This window comes from Sphaerodactylus townsendi, linkage group LG09, assembly GCF_021028975.2.
Source record: "Sphaerodactylus townsendi isolate TG3544 linkage group LG09, MPM_Stown_v2.3, whole genome shotgun sequence".
Taxonomy (NCBI): domain Eukaryota; kingdom Metazoa; phylum Chordata; class Lepidosauria; order Squamata; family Sphaerodactylidae; genus Sphaerodactylus; species Sphaerodactylus townsendi.
The window spans coordinates 55,565,815-55,588,402 of record NC_059433.1 but is presented as its reverse complement, the minus strand read 5'-3'; the positions used below and the strand labels follow the sequence as shown (position 1 = coordinate 55,588,402).

At 39.1% G+C, this 22,588-nt stretch overlaps 1 protein-coding gene across 3 annotated transcripts in view; it reads right to left on the bottom strand.

Annotated features, from left to right (window-relative positions):
* The window catches only part of LYN (LYN proto-oncogene, Src family tyrosine kinase), a 45,588-nt gene that overhangs the window by 5,686 nt on the left and 17,314 nt on the right, over positions 1–22,588 (bottom strand). For 2 of the 3 annotated variants that reach the window (XM_048508223.1, XM_048508224.1), the window contains exons 2-9: positions 20,304–20,440; positions 18,581–18,626; positions 18,384–18,489; positions 15,353–15,451; positions 15,144–15,247; positions 13,966–14,115; positions 8,148–8,330; positions 6,994–7,070 (exon numbers count right to left, since the gene is read on the bottom strand). In XM_048508223.1, coding sequence (XP_048364180.1) covers positions 6,994–7,070; positions 8,148–8,330; positions 13,966–14,115; positions 15,144–15,247; positions 15,353–15,451; positions 18,384–18,489; positions 18,581–18,626; positions 20,304–20,435 — 897 coding nt within the window. In that variant the 5' untranslated portion in view covers positions 20,436–20,440. The remainder of the gene's footprint in view (positions 1–6,993; positions 7,071–8,147; positions 8,331–13,965; positions 14,116–15,143; positions 15,248–15,352; positions 15,452–18,383; positions 18,490–18,580; positions 18,627–20,303; positions 20,441–22,588) is intronic. The other variant, XM_048508225.1, reaches the window with a different exon arrangement.

Below are 22,588 nucleotides of genomic sequence, written 5' to 3'. Positions count from 1 at the left end.
AATTATTAATCTTTTAAAAAAATTAGAAATAGGAGAAATAATTATGGACTACAGCAGTCTTTTTAAAAAGTACATAATTTTTGAAGCATGAATTGCCATGCTTCTCCTATTGGGGGGCTCTGTCTTCTCTCCTTCCCTCCCATCCCACCAATGGTTTTCCAGGAAGGGACCTGATATGTGTTACCGTGAGTAAATCTTGTGAATTCTTAATCACCATATTAAGAACTATTCACCAATGACTCAGTCAATATATATTTAATATTTAAAATATAGTTATGTATATATTTAAATGCCTTCTGAAACTAAGGTGGTGTCAGAATCTTCCCTTCAAAACAATTAAGCCCAGGTTCCCGCTCTTCTCCATCCCCCCCCTCCCATGCCAACTTTGTACTTTGGAATTTGTTGATTACTGCCACTCAGTATCATAACAAAGAAACAGATACAAAGCTACTGGATTATTTTACAAATGTATTGCCCCTTGTTTTACAAAGTTCAGTGGAATGAATAAAGGCTGGAAGTGCTGATGGCTGTTCATCAAAGGGACATTCAGCAAAAACTTTTTAATTCAGTTCCTAGTTTTGCTTTACGCTCATTCAGGAAGTTAGGCAACATGCAGTGTAATCAAGATTACTAACTAGATTAAAATACTTTCACACAAATCAATGGGACTGATCTAATTAAATTCAATGTTTGTCATATAGACAACATTAGAAGTACATTCTACAAGTAAACACAGCAACCTTGGAAACCCTTTTAAACACCCCTTAAGTAGCAGTCCTGTATTTGACATGCATATCACTATTCACAAAACGAAACTGCACATTCTCCTTGTTCCTCTTTTAGGGTGCCAGGCAATGGAAAAAAAGTTGACAGCACTTCCCACCACAGTATCACAAGACTGAATACTTTTTTTTAAAAAAAGAGAAACATTGCATGAAGTCTAATTCAAACATCTGTGTATAATCCTTGAAACAAATGGAGAGTCCCCGTCTCTTGCTAATGTTGAACAGTGTTTGCTATTAACTCATAATATTTGCCTTTCAAAAGCTAAAAAATTCACCTTGGGATGTGGCTGGGCAATTTGACCATGTAGGTTGTAGAACACTGAGTGCTGAGGCTAAGGTCTCTGCCAAAGAATAATAGCAGTCTTGTAGAGTAATGTCCCTTGTTGTTACAGTTGGTCACTTTTAAATTAATGAATCTGTGTGATTTGTTACAGTGTGCTCTGGGCCTGTCCCAAACTCTACCTGTTGCATGGGCTTCACACATAGAACCTCCACAGACAGAAGATATACACAAAGTCTCTAACTTCTTACAGAAACTACTGTGTAGTTTCCTGCCCTGTGTGTTACATATGCAATACAAACGTAACACACACAAACACACAGAGTTTCTTGCTCCAGCTATTGGACTTCACACAGTTTCATGTACTCAAGCTTCTCTAGTAGCTGTTTTTCAGTGAATTCTATTGCAATTGTGCAGTCAAATATCTTGTGAAAGAGGGTATACCCTAAGACACAATCCCAGGAAGTTCATACAAGGTTTTAAAACCTTTATCACATCAATTCAGATGGCCAAGGAGTCAAGCCATTTCTTAATCCCAAAAGTGGCTGGTCTTTTCAGCTTCCATTGCAACAGTTACATCAAAAACTTCAAAGGCAACCCTGCCATGAACATGGCAGGCAGGAGCCTTTAAAAATTACATAACTGTATGCTATTCATTGCCAACGCTCTTAGTTAAAGTGTTTTGTTATAGTCCAGTTGTTTATGAACCATAACTAAAACTAAATATTTTTAATACCACTGGAGAAATGGCAAAAGTGAAAACCTAAATTAACATACAGTTTTTACTCAAATATTTTAAACTGATGAAATAAGGCAGGAAAAATGTGTACTTGAATAAAAGGGACAAGTACACATTTTTATACTCCCCATAAGTTTTCATTTTACAAAAGCTTTGTGGATATCCTGCTAAAAGGAAAGCACCTTCCATATTTACAGCTTGGCTATTTTTTTTCGGACACAATTGCAAAAAAATTCATTCACCATAACATTCCGTGCAACAAATTCAAATAAGGCCAACACAAACTCGTCCTATGTTAATTTCTATACATTCTGAATTAAGGGGAAAATAACTTTCTTTTTAGATAGAAAAAAAAGCACAACCCCCCCTCCCCCCCGGTTACTAATGAGTGTCTGGAACAAGCAGTGAAACTCCAGTAGGACAGTAGCAAACTCGGTTGTTTTTAATTCAAAACTGACCCCTTCAAACTGTGCTCAGTGTATAGTGGACACATTTTTCCTCAGTGCCACTCTAAGGACTTAAATAAACACGTCCCAGTTTGCTGAGATTATTTTAACATCTGTGGAATTAAGAGGACTTTGGATGGAAAGTATGATAGTATACTTTATTTTGCCTATTTCCCTTCTCTAAGAAGTTTAACGACATCCTAATAAATGTTGTATCCCATGAGTCAAAATGCATTTGCTTGTTCTAATGTCCTCCTCTGTGAGAACACACTACTGGGTTACAATACCAGTAAAGTGTGTAGATATGGTTTTCCCAAAATGTCTTTACTTGTGGATATGATTATAGACGCTGAAGATTTGGCAGTGAACTGGATAAGCAGCTGAACATACCAGGCTTGATACTCACAATTATATCATGAGCTGAATGCACATTTTGTTCAGCTTGGGCAAAACAATGTGTACAGCTAAACAGGATTATTTAGAAGCTAACTTCCAGCTGACTGGGGGATCAGTTACAAACTAGCTTCCAATCTGCCTCTTGGGCAAATTACCTAGGTCCCTGTGTTGCTAGGAAAAAGGAAGAGGAATCGAAAGCCAACTCTCAGTTGATTGGGGGATCAGCCCTGGAAGTTTTGCTGCCTATCAGAGTTGCAGGGACACCGACAGCATAGCGATTTTTTTTTTAGAGAATTGGTGAATTAGGTGGAATAAGTTACTAAGCATAAATTTAGCAAAGGAGGTGAAGTAGGATCTGGTTTTTGATGCCCACCCCTCGAAAAAATTATTCTGGGAAAAGGCAAAGCAAAGTCAGAGATCAGAGGCTTCAGATCTCTAACTTTGCAGCACTGGCGTAATGCCCATTGGGCAAGGTGGGCAGCTGCCCAGGGCATCACCTTGTGGGGCGCATCAAAATGCTGGGTTCGTTTTTGGGTATTTTAGTGGTTTTCCATTTTTGGCCTGCAGGGGGCGCAGGTTTTAGACTAGCAGCACCAAAATTTCAGCGTATCATCAGGAGACTGTCCTTATACTACCCCACAAGTTTGGTGAGGTTTGCTTCAGGGAGTTCAAAGTTATGAACTCCCAAAGGGGGTGCCCCTATCCCCCATTGTTTCCAATGGGAGCTAATAGGAGATGGGGACTACAATTTTGAGGGTCCATAACTTTGCCCCCCCTGAACCAAATTGCACCAAACTTGGGGGGGATCATTAGGGGACAGTCACTGGTCTGAGACCCACAAAAGTTTGAGACTGTGCCTTCAGAAATGTGCACCCCACAGCCTGCACTAACCCATTGACAGTAATTCAGAAAACTCAATGCAGGACTGGAATTCTTAGGCGGATTTTCTGGGATGTTCCTTGCAGGGGGTGCGTTTTTGGATGTATGCGGCACCAAGGGTACAGGGTATCATCTGGAGATGATGGCACGCGCCAGGTTTGGTGCAGTTTGAGTTCAGGGAGGCCAAGATTATGGACCCTCAAACTGGTTAAACCCCATCTCCTATTAGCTCCCATTGGAAACAATGGGGGATGGGGCACCCCCTTTGGGAGTCCAGAACTTTGGACTCCTTGAACAAAACCTCAGCAAACCTGGGGAGTAGCATAAGGACAGTCTCCTGATGATATGCTGAAATATTGGTGCTGATATGTCTAAACATGCACTCACAAGAGCATGGTCAATGTCCTGGTACAAAGAATTGAAATTTACGTGGTGGAGTGGCCGTCCATGGGGGGGGGGGGGCATCCAACTCAGGTTTTGCCCAGGGCTACAGTTTGCCCAGGGCTGCCTCGTTACGCCCCTGCTTTGCAGGTCTAAGTTTACCCAATTGCCCAAACATTTACAGCAGTGAACAGGTTATGAGCCAAACCAGCAAGTGCTTAAGCATCCCTATATTGTTGACATGGGATAGTAAGGATAAGTCAAGAAGAGAAATGTTTACAAATATAGGACAAGCATCTACATCTGGATCTTAACAACAGATAAACAAGTTGTGCCATTGTAATATTGGAAACTAGCACACTCCAATATTTTCATAAAAATAGAAGAATTTGTAGTCTTATATAAACAAAGGTACAGTAAGATAATATGAAACAGAAGATTTTGTTACTTTGTTTACAGTGTTAGGTCAAATTAAGGTTAGTTTTTATGTTAGGAAATTAAGGGCTTGTTCAAAGGATATTTGCTGTGGATTCTTTATACCATTGTGAGGGGCAGCAAATATTGTTTCAACAGAATCTGAAAGAAACCAAACCCAAGCTTTGTGTGCATTGTCCACACTCATTGTTTCTCTTTTCACTGTGCTTCCTTTAAAGTGAAAACTGAATAGTGTGCTTGTTCCAACCAGCTGCTGCTTATTCTAGAAAGAACGAACGGCCTTTGCAATAATAGGGAAGATGAAACTGACAGTAAAGTTGTGCAAACCTGACAGATTGCAAAATGTTACCCCACCATTAATGTCATTGTTTCTGTCCCTCTGCAGTAATAGAGTTCATCTCCACTCCTAAAAGGCTTCTGTACCCTCTTGGTTCCTGCTTTGATAATGGTAGATAGGAATTACACTGAGCCCTTCTCTAAACTGACAAGAGAACCCAAAAACAAGGTGCTTCCCACACTACACTGAATCAAGGGTGGATCTGGATAAAGAAATCCAACTTTGTGAGTTTTGAGTTTGGACTGCTCAACAGCTAATTGGACTGCCCAACAGCCTGAAAATTTACACCACAGTTCAGCTCCCCCCACCCAAAAGCAGCATTTGTACAACTTTGCAGTCTGTGAGCCTGCTCCAGTTTCATGTCTGCATGACAATGCTTCCTTATGGTTGACAAAGATAAAAGGTTCCAGACCCTGCAAAGGAAAATGGTGCTATTTGCAATCAGGCAACAGCACTTACAGATTTGCTGTGGGTACCCAACAGCTAAAGAAAGTTTTGAGTTCAACTGGAGTATTTTCTACTCTTCCTTCCCCACACTTTTATCCTAGTTTAGAGGACTCCACATCAGTCACTTTGAATTAGTCTTTTTGCTGGGCCATCCATCTGTGCAGCAGTTGTACCCTGTCCCCTTAATCACTAAACCACAACCATTGCATTCTATTTAACAGTCGCATGCAGCTATTCCTTTCCTTACACAAAATTTGTCCTCTCGGTACAGTCCAAGCCTGCAGTTAGGAAATACATGAATATTTCCATGACCTCATAACAATTCAGTCAAGCATTACAGGAAATGGTGACACACAGGTAACAGTGCTGTGAGTACAACAAATTATCCCTCCATAATTAAATTTACGTTTACACAATAAAGCTATACTTACATATATGCCCTTAGAATTTCAAAATATACTCTTTTCTGCATTCTAGGGTCTAAACCCAAACACTATCCACCACTGTACTGGGGAAACTATTTATAGTACATCCTAGGTGTGTCATGTTACTATTTTCTACCACCAGTAGTGATCTGCCAAGTGTAGTAAAAAAATTGCTTGCTATATTGCTGAGGCAGATGATTACGGCTTTCCTTGCTATTTATTCTGCCCCCTGCCAGCTCTGGCTGGTTGTGACTAAACCAGTTTTGAGGTGGTTTTGAAGAAAATAAAAATCAAACTTATTCTGACACAATTTAGCCATGGTTAGGAGCAACAACCTAAACCATCAGGATAAATGTTATGATTAATCTGCCCCACTAAACAAGAAACAACTTTTAATGGTCATATATTAAAATTCTTTTATTGAAAATCTATTTAAATGACAACTTGGTATCTAAATAATAAATATGGAAACTGTACATCAAAGCATGTCTCAATACACCTGACCTCCAGGCAGCTGTGAAAGGGAGGTCCAGGTGAGGCCAAAGTATCTCTTCTTCACTTGGATACGCTAAGCTTCCTCCATGTATTGTGACCACAACGCAAATCACAATGCATGTGAACCTATCCCTTCTGCTGAAACCGCTACAGGGAGAAGAGGAATTAAACACAGAAAGCGCTTTACACACTGCATTATAAAAAGACAACTACAGGAAGCTGCTGCAAAATATGCGAAAACAAACCCATCAGTCCAGACAGGCTGTGAGGAAATATGCTGCATGTCACCCCAACATTAACAGACAGGCTGTGAAAAAGTACTCCTCTACCCAACACCACTACAGCCAAATACTAACAACATACATTACAAACCACACTATCACCTTGGATTACTAAACATTTGTCGGGTTTTGCATATGGACATCAGATTTATTACTGTGGAGACAAGTTTACTGCTCTCGGCCTCTGATCACTCTGTGCTTGGTGTTGTGCTCTGAAGTGGCGGGATGAGTCCCCAGGAATGTGCTGCAGTGGCGGTACAGTCCAGCTCCCTGCCCTTCAACCCGACCCTGAACCTCTTCACAGCCTTCTCACTCATCAGCACCCAATGACAGAACACTTCCTTTCTGCATCCCGAAAATACAACGGCTGCTTCCAAATGACGTCTTTTGGAGCCCGAGAGGTGAAAGAGAGCAATAACACATTGCAATATAAAAAGACAACTACAGGAAGCTGTTGCAAAATATACGAAAACAAACCCATCAGTCCACAGACTGGCTGTGAGGAAATATGCTGCATGACACCCCAAAGTTCACAAAGAAGTATGTTTAATGTCACCCCGAAATTCATAGAGAGCCTGTGATGAAGTATGCATAGTGAAGCACGGGTGCCCTGCTAGTACTTATATATTTATCAGATCATATTATAGTATATTAATACTTTGTTTACCTGAGCTGAGAAATCAATAAGCTTTGGAAGCAGTAATTTCCCACCCTCTGCACTCTTCAGAAAATCCAACAAGCTACCTGTGTGAATAAAAGTTCAAAGCAATTTAAAAACAGGACAGAAGTAAAAACTAGCCCAAGGAATGTAGGAGTGCAGAAAGGCATCTAGTTCACCAGATAAGCCTCAGCCACTCAGGTGGAGGAGTGGGGAATCAAACCCAGTTTTCCAGATTTGAATCCACCTGCTCTTACCCACTATACCAAGCTGAATCCATTTTTTTAATATGAAGGATCCAAAAGTGTAGCCTTATACTCATAGACAACTTTTTAAAGAGCAGCTTTTTAAAAACATGCTGCAAACTAATGAGAACCCAATAACAGTTGCTTTTAATGAGTCAAAGAAATGTAACTGCTGATGAAGTAGCCAGTTGACTCCTGTAGTTGGAATCTTCACAAAGATAAATTCACATTCAAAGTAACCTGTGTGTGTGTGTTAGTGCCATCAAGTCACAGCTTATGGTGACCCATAGGGTCTTCAAGGTAGATGTTCAGAGGTAGTTTGCCATTGCATGGCTCCACATTATACTTGTAGTATTCTATTCCTTGGAGGTGAGCCATCCAAATACTTGCAGCATTGAGGCTGAATATGTGTGACTGGCCCAAAGTTACCCAATCATTTTCATTTTACACATAAAGAAAAATTTCTGAAATTTGATTATACATATTATCTGTAAAATGCATATATTCCTAGTCAACATATAATATTTAATGTGGTATAAGCAATCCTTACAATATGTATAGTGTAATTCATCTCCTGCTAATGCAGCTTTGCACAAATACAGAAACCAGTAGATATCTGAGATAACCACTTCCTGCCTATGCCCTCAACATATAAAGATACAAAACTCACAAGACATTAGCTTGAATAAGAACTTAGATGTGAGTCAAAATCTTAGTACATGCCTTTAACTTCTGAAATGACCAGCTGTTTATTCATTGGCAGTTCTCTGTTATACTGCTTACATGAAGTAATATTGTCCAAGACACAAAACTGTACTGTAAAAAATATCCTTAGCCACTTCTATGCGTAACAAATTGTTCTTCCAATCATACACATAAACATAGTATTTTCTTGTTACTGAAATCAGTAATTCCTACCTTTTGCCATGTATTCTGTTATTATATAAATAGGTTCTTCTTTGGTGACTACTGCATACAGTCGAACCAGCTTGTCATGCTGAAGTGATTTCATAAGATTGGCTTCTTCCATGAAAGCTTGCACAGACATAGTACCAGGCTTCAGAGTTTTAACTGCAACTTTGGTATTATTATTGTAATAACCTAGAATGAAAACCAAGCAAAATAAGCTGTTAATCATAGTCCTATGAAGTACCTTTCTTAATCCAAATGCATCACTGTTTGCCTTTAAGTCTATAATAGACTGATTTTATATTAATTCCTGCACACATCAAAGGTCCAGAATAATATACTGTATTTTAAAAAAATATATATCTGAATAGATAGAATACAACTTTGCAATCAACCCATTAACTGATTATTAAACAGAACTATAACACTTAGGTAGTATATCTGGTTTTATACTGGTTTTAGTATTTATATTTATTTTTACATTTATATTTGTGATTTTGTACTGTTTTTATTATGTTTTGTTGTGGATCCTATTAAAAGCCACCCTGAGTCCTTCAGGAGAGTGGACTTTATAAGTGGAATGAATGAATGAATATTTGTAAATAAAATCTGCCAACCTTCTTGTATCCTCTGGAATAGAACAAGTTGAGTCACTCTTTATGAGGCAGAGAAAGTTGCTACTTGTATTTTTGAGAGGATTGAGAAGAAGAGAATGTAGAAACTTGAAAAGACATGGTAATGGGTGCTATGTGTTTGTAAACACATGTGCCACAATGTGTTTGTAAACACATATATCTCAAATTCTACAGGCAGCTGAACCTGAGAAATGCAGAGAGGATATATGAGAGAATTACATTCTGAGGAAAGTGAAGCTTCTCTTAACAGGCTGCTATTGTTCTTATGCAGGCTTTGACTAATTGTCACTTCAGTCACCTGAAAGTGAGGGAGGGAGGAGGGAACACCTTTCCTTGTCATCACAGTATTTGGTTCACTTTAGCCTTGCAGCAGTATTTGTTTTTCACAACCACCTGCTATCTGCTTATTACATTCTATAGGGGAATCAGATAATGTTCTGCATTGTGGATCTAGGGGAGTGGAGAATTCCAAAGTCTGTGTGTGATCTAGATAACAAATGTCTTTTGGGAATCAAAAAAAGGAGGAGAACAGTTGAATTAGAGAGAACATTATTTCATCTTGCAGCATAGATAGCTTATTCCCATGTTAATATGCTGATAACAAGGCTTGTAAGTTCAGAACTGGGCAAAAGTTTGCCCTATACTTATGATATACTTTAAGGTATTGGCTTTAACAGTTTTGTAACTAAGCTTTCTTTAAGCTTTCTTATTAAGATTTTCTACCATTTTAGAACCCAGCTTGTCTATACAAAGCTGTCTCCTCAAACTGGTCATTGGTGTGGGGGCATGCAATTGTGCAAGAATGAAGCATCATTTCATTTAAAGATACAAACTTGGAAATAGGTTTCCAGGAGCAAATCTTAGGGACTGTATAGGGACAGCAGAAGCTCTCCTGATATCAGAGAGCACAGTACCAAAATAGCAAGTAACAAACAGCTGAACTATTGACTAATATTATTTATGACAATGTTGCCTCAGGGACAAAATTGACAGAGGTTCCCTATTTTTCAATGTTCACATTTTTTTATCTTCTTTTGCAAAAATTTCTTCTCACAGAACTGGTTGTCTGGTGTGCATATTCACAAACCTCTTCAGTGGTCACTTCTGATGAAATAGGCTCTTGTCTGTGAAAGCCCATGTACTATACACTTGTTGACATTTAAGAAGCTACAAGATGGTTATTGTTTTAGCTGAGACAGACTATCACTTTTCTAAAATTCAACAACATCAGATTCTTATCAGATCATGAGGCGGATTTAGTGAGTCAACACTCCACAGTGTTTCTTTATCTGCTTTATTTCTCTGCCATGATAAAATCATTCAAAAAATCAAATATTAAGAAAATATAATCCTTAGGAACTAATGAGGCTACAGGCCTTCCAGGAAAACAAAGGCAATTGGAATGCCACAGAATCATACTGTGTTCCAAGATGTTTGCAATTGAAATGTTTCCCACCAGCTTTTCATACTGAAGTCTGGAGAGGAAAAATGTAGTTTGGTTTACAGTCCAGTAATTTTACCCATAACGTAACAATAACCCAAAGAGAGCCACCTAAGCTAAGCCAAATATAAATGTCAAAAGGCTCACATAAACAAAAGGAAACATCTTGAATCAAAAGTACCTCTCTTCAGTTTTGTATGCATATAAGCAGGCACAGAACTTCCTGAAATTAGTTCTTTCTGCTACAGATGACAGCGCTTCACTAATCTCTACATATTAGCTCAGTGTCCAAACTAGTTCTCATATGGGCTTATTAAATAGCAAATGCTATGATGACCAAGAACCATGTTTTAACAATAATGGTCAAACAAAAGAGGATGTATTTTCTTTTCAACAGATGAAATTGCTACAACTAAGACTGGCAGAAAAGAACTCCATGAGTGCTTCATGTGTCCTATCTTCTTATAATGTGAACAAATGTGAACAAAGTACAATAGCCTCAGTTTAGTCATTTAGCTTCTAGGGATAGTTTAGGTTTGATTTTATCTGGATCCAATCAATTTATCTTTACAGCAATCTGGTATTTATAAAATTGTCCTCCAATACCATGTTTCAAATGAATCAACTTTCTTCCTTTCAGCTGTCTTCAATGTCCAACATTTAAAGCCATACATAGTAACGGGGAATACTACAGCATGAATTAACTTGTCTTGGTCACCAATAATACACCCTTACAGAAGGATCTTTTCCAGTTCCTTCCTTCCCAGTCTCACAAAGAGAGAACACCTAATAAATAAAACCCATATTGTAAGATAACTGGATTTTTTCTAGGTGTTTTTTGTTTTCTTCTCCTTTTTTATGTTTTTCATTTCATACAATACCTATAAAGTCCATTTCTGTATGTGTTATTTTTATAAGGCTAAATAAGCTGAAATTTGTGCGGTCCATTGTTGGTTACTGACATTATTGTATTATCAACAGAGTTTAGGATATAGCCAAAAACTCAGGTCTTGTGTTTTTAACTAACTTCATTTTGTACACAATATAACAAATACATTTATTTTGGTATAGAGTTTATAGTTTGTGGTTTTCTGCATTGTTTTGGTTGAGTTCTTCTTTTCCCCCTTTTGGTGTTTAAAGAAATAAGGCAGACATAGTTAAAAACTGCTTTCTAAAGACCCACTTCTAGTTTGTGACCAGATTCATGCGGTTTGACTAACTGGATGTGACACCTGAACTGAGGTGAATTGTAATAGTTTACAATGCTTTAATCAAAACTCTGGAACTCCTGTTCCTGGGAGATTCATCTGTCTATTGCTGTCTTTTGTCAGTGGGTAAAGATTTTTAAGTTTTGTTTGGCATGCTCTCAGTAACTGTTCTCCCCCCGACTTCCCTTAGTTTTAAGGTTATAATAATGATTAATGTATTTGTTGGGATGTTGACATATACTTGATTTTAGATGTTTTTAAATTTTGAAATATTTTCATGTTTTTATGTTTATTTTAATGTTTGATGTTGGGGACCCTATTTGGGCAGAACAGAAATTATAGAGAGTCAGATCATTTGTCTTGCAAAGTCAGTGTTGTGTCTACCATGATTGACAGCAGCTCTCCCAGCCTTGGGAAGAGGTCTTTCCCATGACCTATTTGACCCTATATTGGACATACATTGGACATGAACCTGGAACCTTGCGCATACAAAAGCAGATGTTCTACCACTAAGTCACAGCCCTACTCCAATTGCTTGACAAAAAAGTTCATAAAATAGTTCATATGGATCACCTGATCTGCAAGCATCCAAATATCTTTTAAAATACATATCTTTCCGCTCCAATATACTGGAATCACGTCTCCTGGAATGTGGACCGGGTTCTGTGAGAGCCCAGAACAAACCCTGTGGATCATTACAACTTCTTGGCAAACCTCCTAAAAACAGGCAGGTTTGATATGCATGTGGACACACAAAAACAGGTTTAGGAATCAGGTGTGACCATTCAAGTCAGAATTATTTTACAAGAAATGAAGCATCTGAGCAGCATTTCAACCAAACAAGCATCTTACCCATCCAAACTTCTCCAAATTGACCTGCTCCAAGCTTTTTGACTAATTTAATTGAGTCCCGAGGGATCTCCCAGGCATCTTTGTCCCATGGTTTCTGTGGTTTTGGACTAATGCATGCCTTCTCCAGACTTCTGACATAAGCCATCATAGCCACCACTCTCAGTTAAGAGACCAACTCACGAATAAAGATTACATTTAATTGTTCCCATAACCAGTACTTGTTAGCTACAAAATCCCAAGCACTTTCAAAGACTCCTGGATTGGGGAATTTTTACTCTGTGAGCAAAAGGCAGTTTGGTTGAGGTAGTAAGATCTTATTGAGGTAGTAAGATCACTGGCTCATACACAAGTCCTGGATGGTGGCAGGATTTCCTGAGTAGCAGTTGTGATGTGTGTACAGCAGAAGGTTTACTTAGTATTCTTAGGTACAGATACCCAATAGCATTCTCTTGAGATTTTACTACAGAATCCACCCATGCTGACATACAACTCACAGATTTCTTGCCAAGAATGTTGGCTAGTTTTGTTGGGATGTACAATGTAGAATTTGCATACAACCCTATCCTCCGCCTCCTGTGAATTTCTGGTTGAACATCAGATTTGTTTTTTCTAATTCTAGCCACTTCCCCTCCTCTACTTGATTATTTTTTCTCTAACTTACTAAAATTATATCAAAATGAACAGTATAGCCAGACTGGCATCCCTATATCCTTCTCAATTCTGAAAATTAAAAATCAGCAAGATCAACAAAACTGGCAGTAGGAGTGGTTGGGTGCGGTGAACAGGCACAATAATAGCCAGAGGTTGAATCCAGCCATGACTAAGCCTTAAATAATACATTGATATGAGGCAATTTATGAACAACAATGCAATTTGTGTTATCAACTCCACACCACTCGATTTTTCTATCTGTCACTACTTGATAGTAAGCTGACAAAAGAACGTGACTGCTGTTGAGTCAGTTCTATTTAGTCTTGTGCAAACCCCCAAACCACAGTTTGAGATCACTTTGGGAGACTGTCAGCAGCTTTCAATAGCATAAATTCAATAACATAAAGTTTCATTAGCATAAATTCTCTTTTGGGTATCATCGACAATATGAATGGAGCTTCTGAGGCAAAGCCACCATTACTCAGCCTTAGAAAATATGGTTGAGAGGTTTATATTTCTAAACCAAAAATTGGTTTGCAGCACCTTTATATCAAAAGAAGTAGAAACTGATGCTGAATAGCCTTAATTAATATCAGAACCAAAATGCATTCAAAGCATTTCTTTCTTATCTGGTGAAAACACATATTTAGGAAAAAAGGAAAAACTATAAGCATCACTATTTTTTAAAAAAAATTCTGTGCACAAGTCAAACAGTACTCTGTAAGAAGCCAACAGCAATTTTTCTTTCTCACAGCAAGAATGGTCACAAGAATGCTACAGTGTTTATACAAGATAACTACAACACTAATAACTTTTCCATTTATCTTTAGGTCCATACAAGATTCTAAACGTTGTTTAATCTCCCCACCCAAAGACTAATCTGATTCTACCATTACTTTTAAAGTGATAGAAGTCAAAGCTTTGTCTTCCTAGACTCTAGAGCCTTACTGTATATCAAAATGAATTTGACATAAGTGATTTGAAACAGAAGAGTATTTTTGTAAGTCAATATTTTCAACAACATAATACAATTGCCTTACTTTGATAATGTTTGATCATGTCACTGATGGAGGGAAAAGTAATTCTTGGGGAGATGTAATATCCTCCATTGTCGAGACTTCTGATTTTGTAGTGCTTCACAACATCGCCGTGTATATTATCAGTGTCTCTGATAGACAGAGAGTAGCTACCTGTGGACATTTTTTAAAAGTTACACTGCAGGCATTACAAATAAAATTCACACCAAATCCAAGTTTTGCTAACCTGACCAGTTAATGCTAAAACATTAATTATTCATTCTAAAAACTTTGTGGAAGAGAGACTGCAATTTCTAAGAGTTATTGTGATACCCACCCCTTCCCAAACAGTAGACCAGAGAATCATGTTTCAGAGTCAATAAAATAATCTGAAGAAAGTTCATAGCTTTCAAACTTTCTCTTATGCCACCAGACTATCTAACAATATCAACTATTTTTCTATGAGACTAAGAACAAACCAAGTTCATATTCACTGAAAACAATTTTTGACTCTTTATTTGTGAGAGAACTTTGTCTCCTTCAAAAGTATCTTTTGAGGTGTTGAAGTAAAAAGGATTTTTGCATGACCTTTATAAATTCGTACACTTGGGCCCTTTCCGCACAGGCCATAAACGCCGTCCCCAGGGAGCCGTTCGCACAGGCGGCACTGCCAAAACGCAGCAGCGCCGACCTGGCTCCCCTCCCCCTCCCCCAGGGCAGCGTCAGGCCTGGAGGGAGGTTTTTGGAACAACAGCGCATTCCCGGCGGCCCAGTGCGAACGGCACCACCGGGAATGCGCTGTTTTCCCTGTCCCTCCCTCTCCCACTCACCTCGTCGCCGTCGTCGCCCTTCTGGCCTCCTAAGACCCGCCCACGCTGCCCTCCAACCTCCAGGGGGTCTTAGGAGGCCATCGGGAGGCGGCGTGGCAACAAGGTGAGTGGGAGAAGAGACGGGGAAGAGGCGGCTCAGATGAGAGCCGCCTCTCCTGTGCCGACACTCTGTGAGGGCCGCTGGCACGCTCTTAGAACAGCCCTGCTATTTCACCGGCAGAATTCCTGCTGGTGGCGAAGCGCCCAAAGGCCCGTGCGGAAAGGGCCTTGAAGAGATCTCATGTAGAAGCCCTCAACTAGCAGAGTACAGACTTAAGGCAGAAGGTTGAGTTCACTTTTAATTCAGATGCAATTCAAAAAGCAATTGCCTACCTTTTAATGTTTCACTCTCTCGTATAAGGAAAGCTCCAGGACTATTTCCAGGTGCTAGCAGTTGCCTTTCTGCATCTTTTCTGGTTATATCTTTAAAAAACCATCTGAAAAATATTTTGAAAAGAAAGTTATATCTTTCTTTCCTTTCCCAGTTGGAACATACAATGTAATAGGTGGTGAATAACAAAAGTTGAAAATGGTTAACCTACTCTTCAGTTTCTAAGGTGTTGACATTTGCAACATAGTTGCTTGGGATAAAGCCTTCCTTCTTGGTCAAGAGGGATTTAGCTTTCCACCATTCTCCATGCCTGAGAAAAAGAAAAGAGCAACATTTATCTAAGCAGATAGGAACAATTATCTTCATTCTTCTCCCAAAAACAAAAACGAAGAACACTTTCAGGCTTCACTGCTGGTGAGTGGGAGGGCGAGGAATAAAATAATGCTGTCTGCTAGGCATGCCTGTAATCAAGTGGTCTGAAGACTTGTATATATCTCTGCAAATTGTGAGTCCAAGCCCAAATATGACACAGACCAGGCATTTGTAGATCATGCTCTCATACACTGGGATAAAGGAACATATTCAGTGTAGCCCTATTTCAAGGGTCATCAATCTTTCTTTTAACGAAAGCTACATGAATAATAGAAAACATCCTGAGCTACTCCCCGGGGCATAACGAGGCAAACTGTAGCCCTGGGCAAAACCTGAGTTGGATGCCCCCCCCCCCCCCATGGGCGGCCACTCCACTAAGACCAAATTTTTTTTGCACCAGGACATTGGTGCCTGCAGGGGGTGCATTTTTAGATGGATCAGCACCGAAATTTCAGCGTGTCATCAGGAGACTGTTCTTATGTTACCCCCCAGGTTTGGTGAGGTTTGGTTCAAGAGGTCACAAAGTTACATGGACTTGTAGAAGGGGGTCCACAATACTATTGTTTCCAATGGGAGCTAATAGGAGACGGGGGCTACAGTTTTGAGGGTCTATAACTTTGGCCCCCCTGAACCAAACTGCACCAAACCTGGGTGGTAACATCAGGGCAGTCTCCTGAGGAGACCCTGAAATTTTAGTGCTGATACATCCAAAAATGCACCCAAAGGCTGATCCCATGAAATTTTGCTTGCAGAATCTTTGTTCATACGTTAAGGTTTCATGCATTGCTGTCAACGGGGACAGGCCTGAAACTAGGGCACATTTCTGTAGTCACAGTCTCAGGACATGGTCCCACATCAGAAGACTACCTAATGATACCCCCCAGGTTTTAGTTTGATTTTAGTTCAGGGAGGCCAAAGTTATAGTATAAGGCTTATAGCTCCCAGTAAGAACAATGGGGGTTGGGGGCACCCCCTTTGGGAGTCCATAACTTTGGACTCCCTGAACCAAACTGCACCAAACTGCACCTGCGCCCCCTGCAGGCCAAAAATGGAAAATCACTAAAATACCCAAAAATGAACCCTGCATTTCGATGCCCCCCACAAGGTGGTGCCCTGGGCAGCTGCCCACCTTGCCCAATGGGCATTCCGCCCTTGCCCACTCCCACCATTAGTAAGTTTTGTTCATTCCGAGAAATGGAACATGAAATAGGAAGAACATCAGAAATGAAACAATCAGCTAAGCTGCACAGAGGCAAATATTTACGAAATAAAGGTGTTTTTTAAAAAAACAAAAAAAACCTAAAACAGATCTTTTCACTAACACTTTCTGGGCATTCTAAGAGCTGCTCAAGTTACTCTGCAGCAATTTCACATCTTTGTGTCCCCCTACACGACCCTCCTAGGGAATGATCCTCTTCTATATGTTTCTGTGCTCTCCCGATTATGCTATTATATCAGATTACTGTTGCTTCCAGTGCCCCCTCATTGAGGGAGGACATCATTGTTTAAGTATTTTACAGACCCATCCAAGGGCCCCGAATCTGCCAGTGGGAGCAGCATGGGGCCACGCTCGTAGATTTGCCCTCCCCAGGGCACTTACTTCAGTGGAGGGGCAAATCCCAGCAGGTGGCTGCTGTGGCCCTCCCCAGTGGTGGGATACGGTGTGGGAAGTTGTGCCAGAGTCCCTGCACCCCCACAATGGGGTTGATCCAGGGGCATGGCCAGGGAAGAGCAAACATCAGTCAGCTCCCTCTTGGCCATTGGCCCTGTTGGGTTGGCAGGCAGGGCTGTAGACCAAAAAGGTGATCTCAGTCTATTCAGCCTAATGGGAACTTCCTAGTGGTGGGGAGACTTTTGGACATTTTAAACCACTCCACACTGCCAGGAAGCTTCCTTGGGGACAGCGGGCTGGTGTGGCTGGGCACCACAGCCAGGCACCCAGCCTTTGGATGGGGCCATCTGATGTATTGTTGATTTCTGGTTTTATAGTTTACATTGGTCATATTGCTTGTATGCTCTGTTTTGTTCATTGACATAGAATATTGCTAGCTGCTCTGAGCCCAGCCTTGTTGGGAAGAGTGGGATAAAATTGCACTATTATTATTATATAATCAAATATTATCAGTCAATAATTAAATAGTAATATTAAATAATTATTAGATCGATATTTATTTATTTATTTATTTATTTATTTATTTATTTATTTATTTATTTATTATACTTGTATACCGCCCTTCCCCGGATTATGTAATAATTATGTAACAATAAATAATAATAATAATGTATATCCATGTCAAATTTATAAACTCACATTTATTAATCACTACTTTTTGTTAACAACAACAACAAGAAGAAGCAGCAGCAGCAGCAGCAGCTTCAGTAGAAATGAGTGTATCTTTCACAGATGGGCACATTTTACCAACAGCTATGCAATTTGTGAGTGTCTTCATATAAAAAGGAGAGTTTTTCCTACCAAATGAGAGTTTTTCTAGAACTATCAATTATTTCATAATTTAAAAACAGAGTCAAATTAGGATCTGGGAGGCCCAGGTTCAAATCTCTATTCATGCCATGGAAGCTCAAGGGTAACTTTGGGTCAGTCATACTGTCTCCTCCTGTACTACCTCTCAGAGCTGTTGTCAGGATAAAATGGTGGAGAGGAGACTGATAAAACCCCACTGAGGAGAAAGGTGGGGTAAACATGAATTACATAATTCTTGTAAAAAATCTGTACAATATTATGCAGAAAATTCATCTTTCCAGTAATCTCAATCTTCTCTATGAACATACAAAGAAACAAACCAAGTTCTACTCTTTCCACCATAGGAAGGGTAGAACGTACATCCCTGCTGTGTGATGCCTCTACTTACTCCTCAAGAACTGCCATTTTCTCTCCTTTCTTGAAGGACAAATCATCTTCATGAAGACCGTCATAAGCATATAAGGCTACTACAATGGCCCGAAGATCCTTCTCCTCTGAATATATAAATTTAAGAAATACTTTTAATTTATTTATCGATTTCAATAAATAGAAACTTGTAGTAACCAATATCTTTTATAAACATACCTTCTGGCATGAATCTCTGACCTGGTAAAAGTGCATCTGTTTTTGGCTAGAATAGCAATAAAAAAGGCAGTTTATGTCCATGTCAAATGTATAAACTCAGATTTATTATCCACTCCTTTAATTAAATATTTAGATATTTGTTCCTTGGCCAGTATTTTGAAGCACTTCATAACTGTGGTTCTTGCCAGACGAGCAAGTGAGGGAGGGTGGGTCATAAGTACAAAACTGAGCAAGTCTGTGTTGCCTTGGGAGTCCAAGGAATCAGGTAAATCCCTACCCAGTCCCCATCTCCCATATCCAAAGATCAGAATGGAGACAGAGCAAACTTCAGGTTCAGAGATTATCACTGGAGTTGCCTCATCACCCCTCCCGCACACTGCACCAGTGTAGACAGGTCATAGTCACTCTGAATGATGACATGGCATTGTGTATATACTTTCCTTTATCATTACTGTATTTTGTTGCTATGCTCAGCCCAAGTACAAACTAAGATAAAACGGGGCTATGTGGAATGCTTGCATATCATAGGGAAACAAGTTTCCAAATCATTTTTTTAAATTGTTGAAGACTGACTGGAAGAGAGGTGAAAAAAACAACAGGAGTGGACTTGAATGGCTTTGTCCTGAATGTACATAATTCTAAAATGGGAAGTGTGAGTTGTGATTGAAAACAAAAAACAATGTAATCTGCCCTTCTATTTAAATGGTGTGGAAATGCACTCTGCACATGTTCATAACAATAAAATCTATGAAATATTTTTTATTAGGGCCAAGCAAAATGACATCAAACACTATGCACTCCACATATCTTCACATTTAATGTAACATATTAAGTAAAAATATTAGTTAGTGACTAACTGAAATGCTTAAAATTAATAGGACTGATGCTAAAAATATGTAATGTAAAAGGGTTTTCGATATGTTATTTACCATGTTCCTAAAAGTAAGGGATAAAGTTACAGCATAGCAGTTTTAATCATGAAACTTGTATGTGTCCAGGAGCCCAGAAATAATTTTTGCAAACAAGGAGCTTCAAACTATTTAAAAAGTGGCATCATTATAGTGAGAAATAATTCTTTCTAAACTCCTGAGAGATATATAACATTCAAAAGCATGGTACTCAGAACGAGTACAAGTTCCCATCCCCCATTTATAGAGATTCTCCCTTTTTTGCCCATGAGGTAAGCATATGAAAGAACATGTTTCCCATTTATGTAACCATACTTCTAAAAGAACTTCTCCTTTCAGGTTACCAAACAGTCTGATTTTCGTAAAGCAAACGGCATATTTTGGAAGTACTTTTCAATAACAATGTTCAATAAAAATGTAAGAAATTGTGTAATATAATACTTTTTTAAAAGTATTATCCCAGGTTAAAGCATCAAATACATCAACAAGAATTCATAAACTGTGCTCACTGAAGAATGAGATATCATTCAGTTGTAAATAGAAAAGCCAGATTAATAAACTACAATTAGTGGGACTGTCTTGCATACATATCAATGAGGCAAAGTACTCTATTCTGTGCCTCATGGAACTAGTCACAAGAGCCAATTGAGCAACACAGCTAATGATTTCAGCAATATTCTTTGAAAGCTGAACAATTACAAAGCAGACAAAAATCAGTTTTCACTTCTGCAAGATTTTTTAAAATTAAATTTTAAGATGTGCCAGTTATGTTGTGATCTCACTGTTGCAATTCTTCCCTGAGACTATCTACTTACTGGCCTTTGTTGTTTATTGGACGTTGGATCCCTCACATAAATAGTTCTTTCAGTTTTACGTACTGATTGGGTCTTCATATCTAGCCCATCTCCATGAAGGTTCTCTTTTCTTTTGGATTTTATACATCCCATATTTCCTGTTGGAATAGAGAAAATTAAGCAAAAAATTCTGTAATTTTGTCTAGTCTATATAACAAAGATCTCCTTTTATCACTAATATTTTTTGGTACAACATCTAGTAACTGGATATTCATAAGTTCAAGTTGGACTTTTATAACTTCAATCATTCTGTTAAGATTACTAACTGAATTTTGGTTAGTAAATAAAGAGTGGGCCCAAAAGAATCATTTATGTCCCTTTGACAATGTTGTTTATAGTTGAATTGAAAAAAGAGGATCTGTGTGCATTGTTACTCCCAATAGCTAAGTGTAGTGCCCCCATCATAATAGCTCCAAATGAGCAGTCATGTTAGTGCGCTGCTCGAAAAATAAACTTGAGTTTTATGGTACCCTAAAGCTAAAGAACATTTTACCTTTCTCTCTCACACACTGGAAGAATCTCCAAGATAAAATTGTATTATTTCATAATAAGCTTCAATATATATTTTAAATTAAGCTTTCAATTACCAGTGATCAAAAAAATAATTTTAGGAGTCTTTAAAATTTCAGAATGATACTCTGATTAATTACACAGAAATAAGTATTTTCTAATTTCTAATTTCTACTAACAAATGATGAAAACATTTCAGGAAATGATTGGGAATTCCTTTAATGTGTTCTGCATCAAATCCTTTATAAAAAAAAACCTAGCAAGACACCGTGGTATTATCTTTATTTTTTCTGCTGCTTAACATGTATTAGTGCCAATATGTACCAGAATTCCATGCTAAATTAGAAAGAAGTTGATAGAAGGCGCTCTATTTGTCAGTATAGAATCTAGTCACAGGATTACTTCTTTTTATGTAATGAATATAAAATGCATGGACTGCTCCAACATCCACAAGAGGAGGGAGTACTCAGATGTGAACTATTTATGGTGGAACAGCTGGGAACCTGAGATTGATAAGAATAGGCTGCAACCCAAATTAATCTGTGGTTAAACAAGGAAGTAGGTTTATTTACCATCCTCTGCTATGGTTGATTTCACATGCTGGAGTAATAATCTGGACTGGTTCTTCTGCCAGGGGCTACTTACTGAGTGTTCATGCTTTGGCCCCACTGTGATTTTTTTTAGTCTTAAATTTCTAGTGCCATAATAACAAAGGCTATCAAAATCAGGGAGAAGGACTCCTTTTCATAACATCAGTCATTACATTTCCAGTTTGGATTCAAGGTACTGGTATTGACCATGAACACCCCACCTGTCTTGTTCTGGAGAATCTCAAGGAACAGCTCCTGAATTAATTGTTGTCCCTTGAAGCTCAGGTGGTGGCAGTTGCCAGGAGGCCTTCAAGCAGTTCTGGCTGGTATGCTAGCTCCACCCATTTTTGGACAAAGGAAACCTGGCCATGGTGTTGCATGCTCCCTACACTCTAAATGCTATATTAAATAATACTTAACATGACTTTAGGATGTACAATTATACAAGTAACAACAAGCAGTTTTTCAAAGACATGAGGAAGAAAATCAGACTGCAAAGCTAAGGAGATCGATAAAGCCCAGCTAATATCGTAAGTATAACATTAAGAAACATTACTGAGATAATGACGTTTATCTTAAGCAGGACTTGTGAGAAAGCAGATTTCTGATCAAACTATAAAATATCATCCAAAATATTATAGCCCCATTCTCGAGGCTGGTATTGACAGATCCTGAGCTGAGTAAGTTGCCAGGACCCATGGATTCTAGTGAAGCCCACAACTGCTTACTCAAGTATCTCTTCTGCTTGTGCTCACACCCTTCCATTGCCTGCTTCAGGGTGATCTGTCCCTGTGCTCCCAGTTGCAAATGGTTCTTAGCACTGCTGGAGAAAGGCACATAGATGGTGCTCCAAGTATCAGTGTTCCTGGAGGCAATGGCAAGGGCACTGCTAACTGCACGCACCACCAATACCATTGGGGAAAGAATGCAAGCAGCGTAGACATCTGTAACTGCAGCATGCACAGGCACACATGGACAGGTGGGCAAGTGGACAGGGTAGCCTCTGGGCACTCTTTGCTCAGGGCCACTCAAAACCTGGATCTGACTCAAACTGTTCTGATTATTTATTTTTCCACTTTTTCAAGTTACCAGCAGTTAATAGCACAGATATAGATAATAGCACACCTGAGCCCTCCGGGGGAGGGC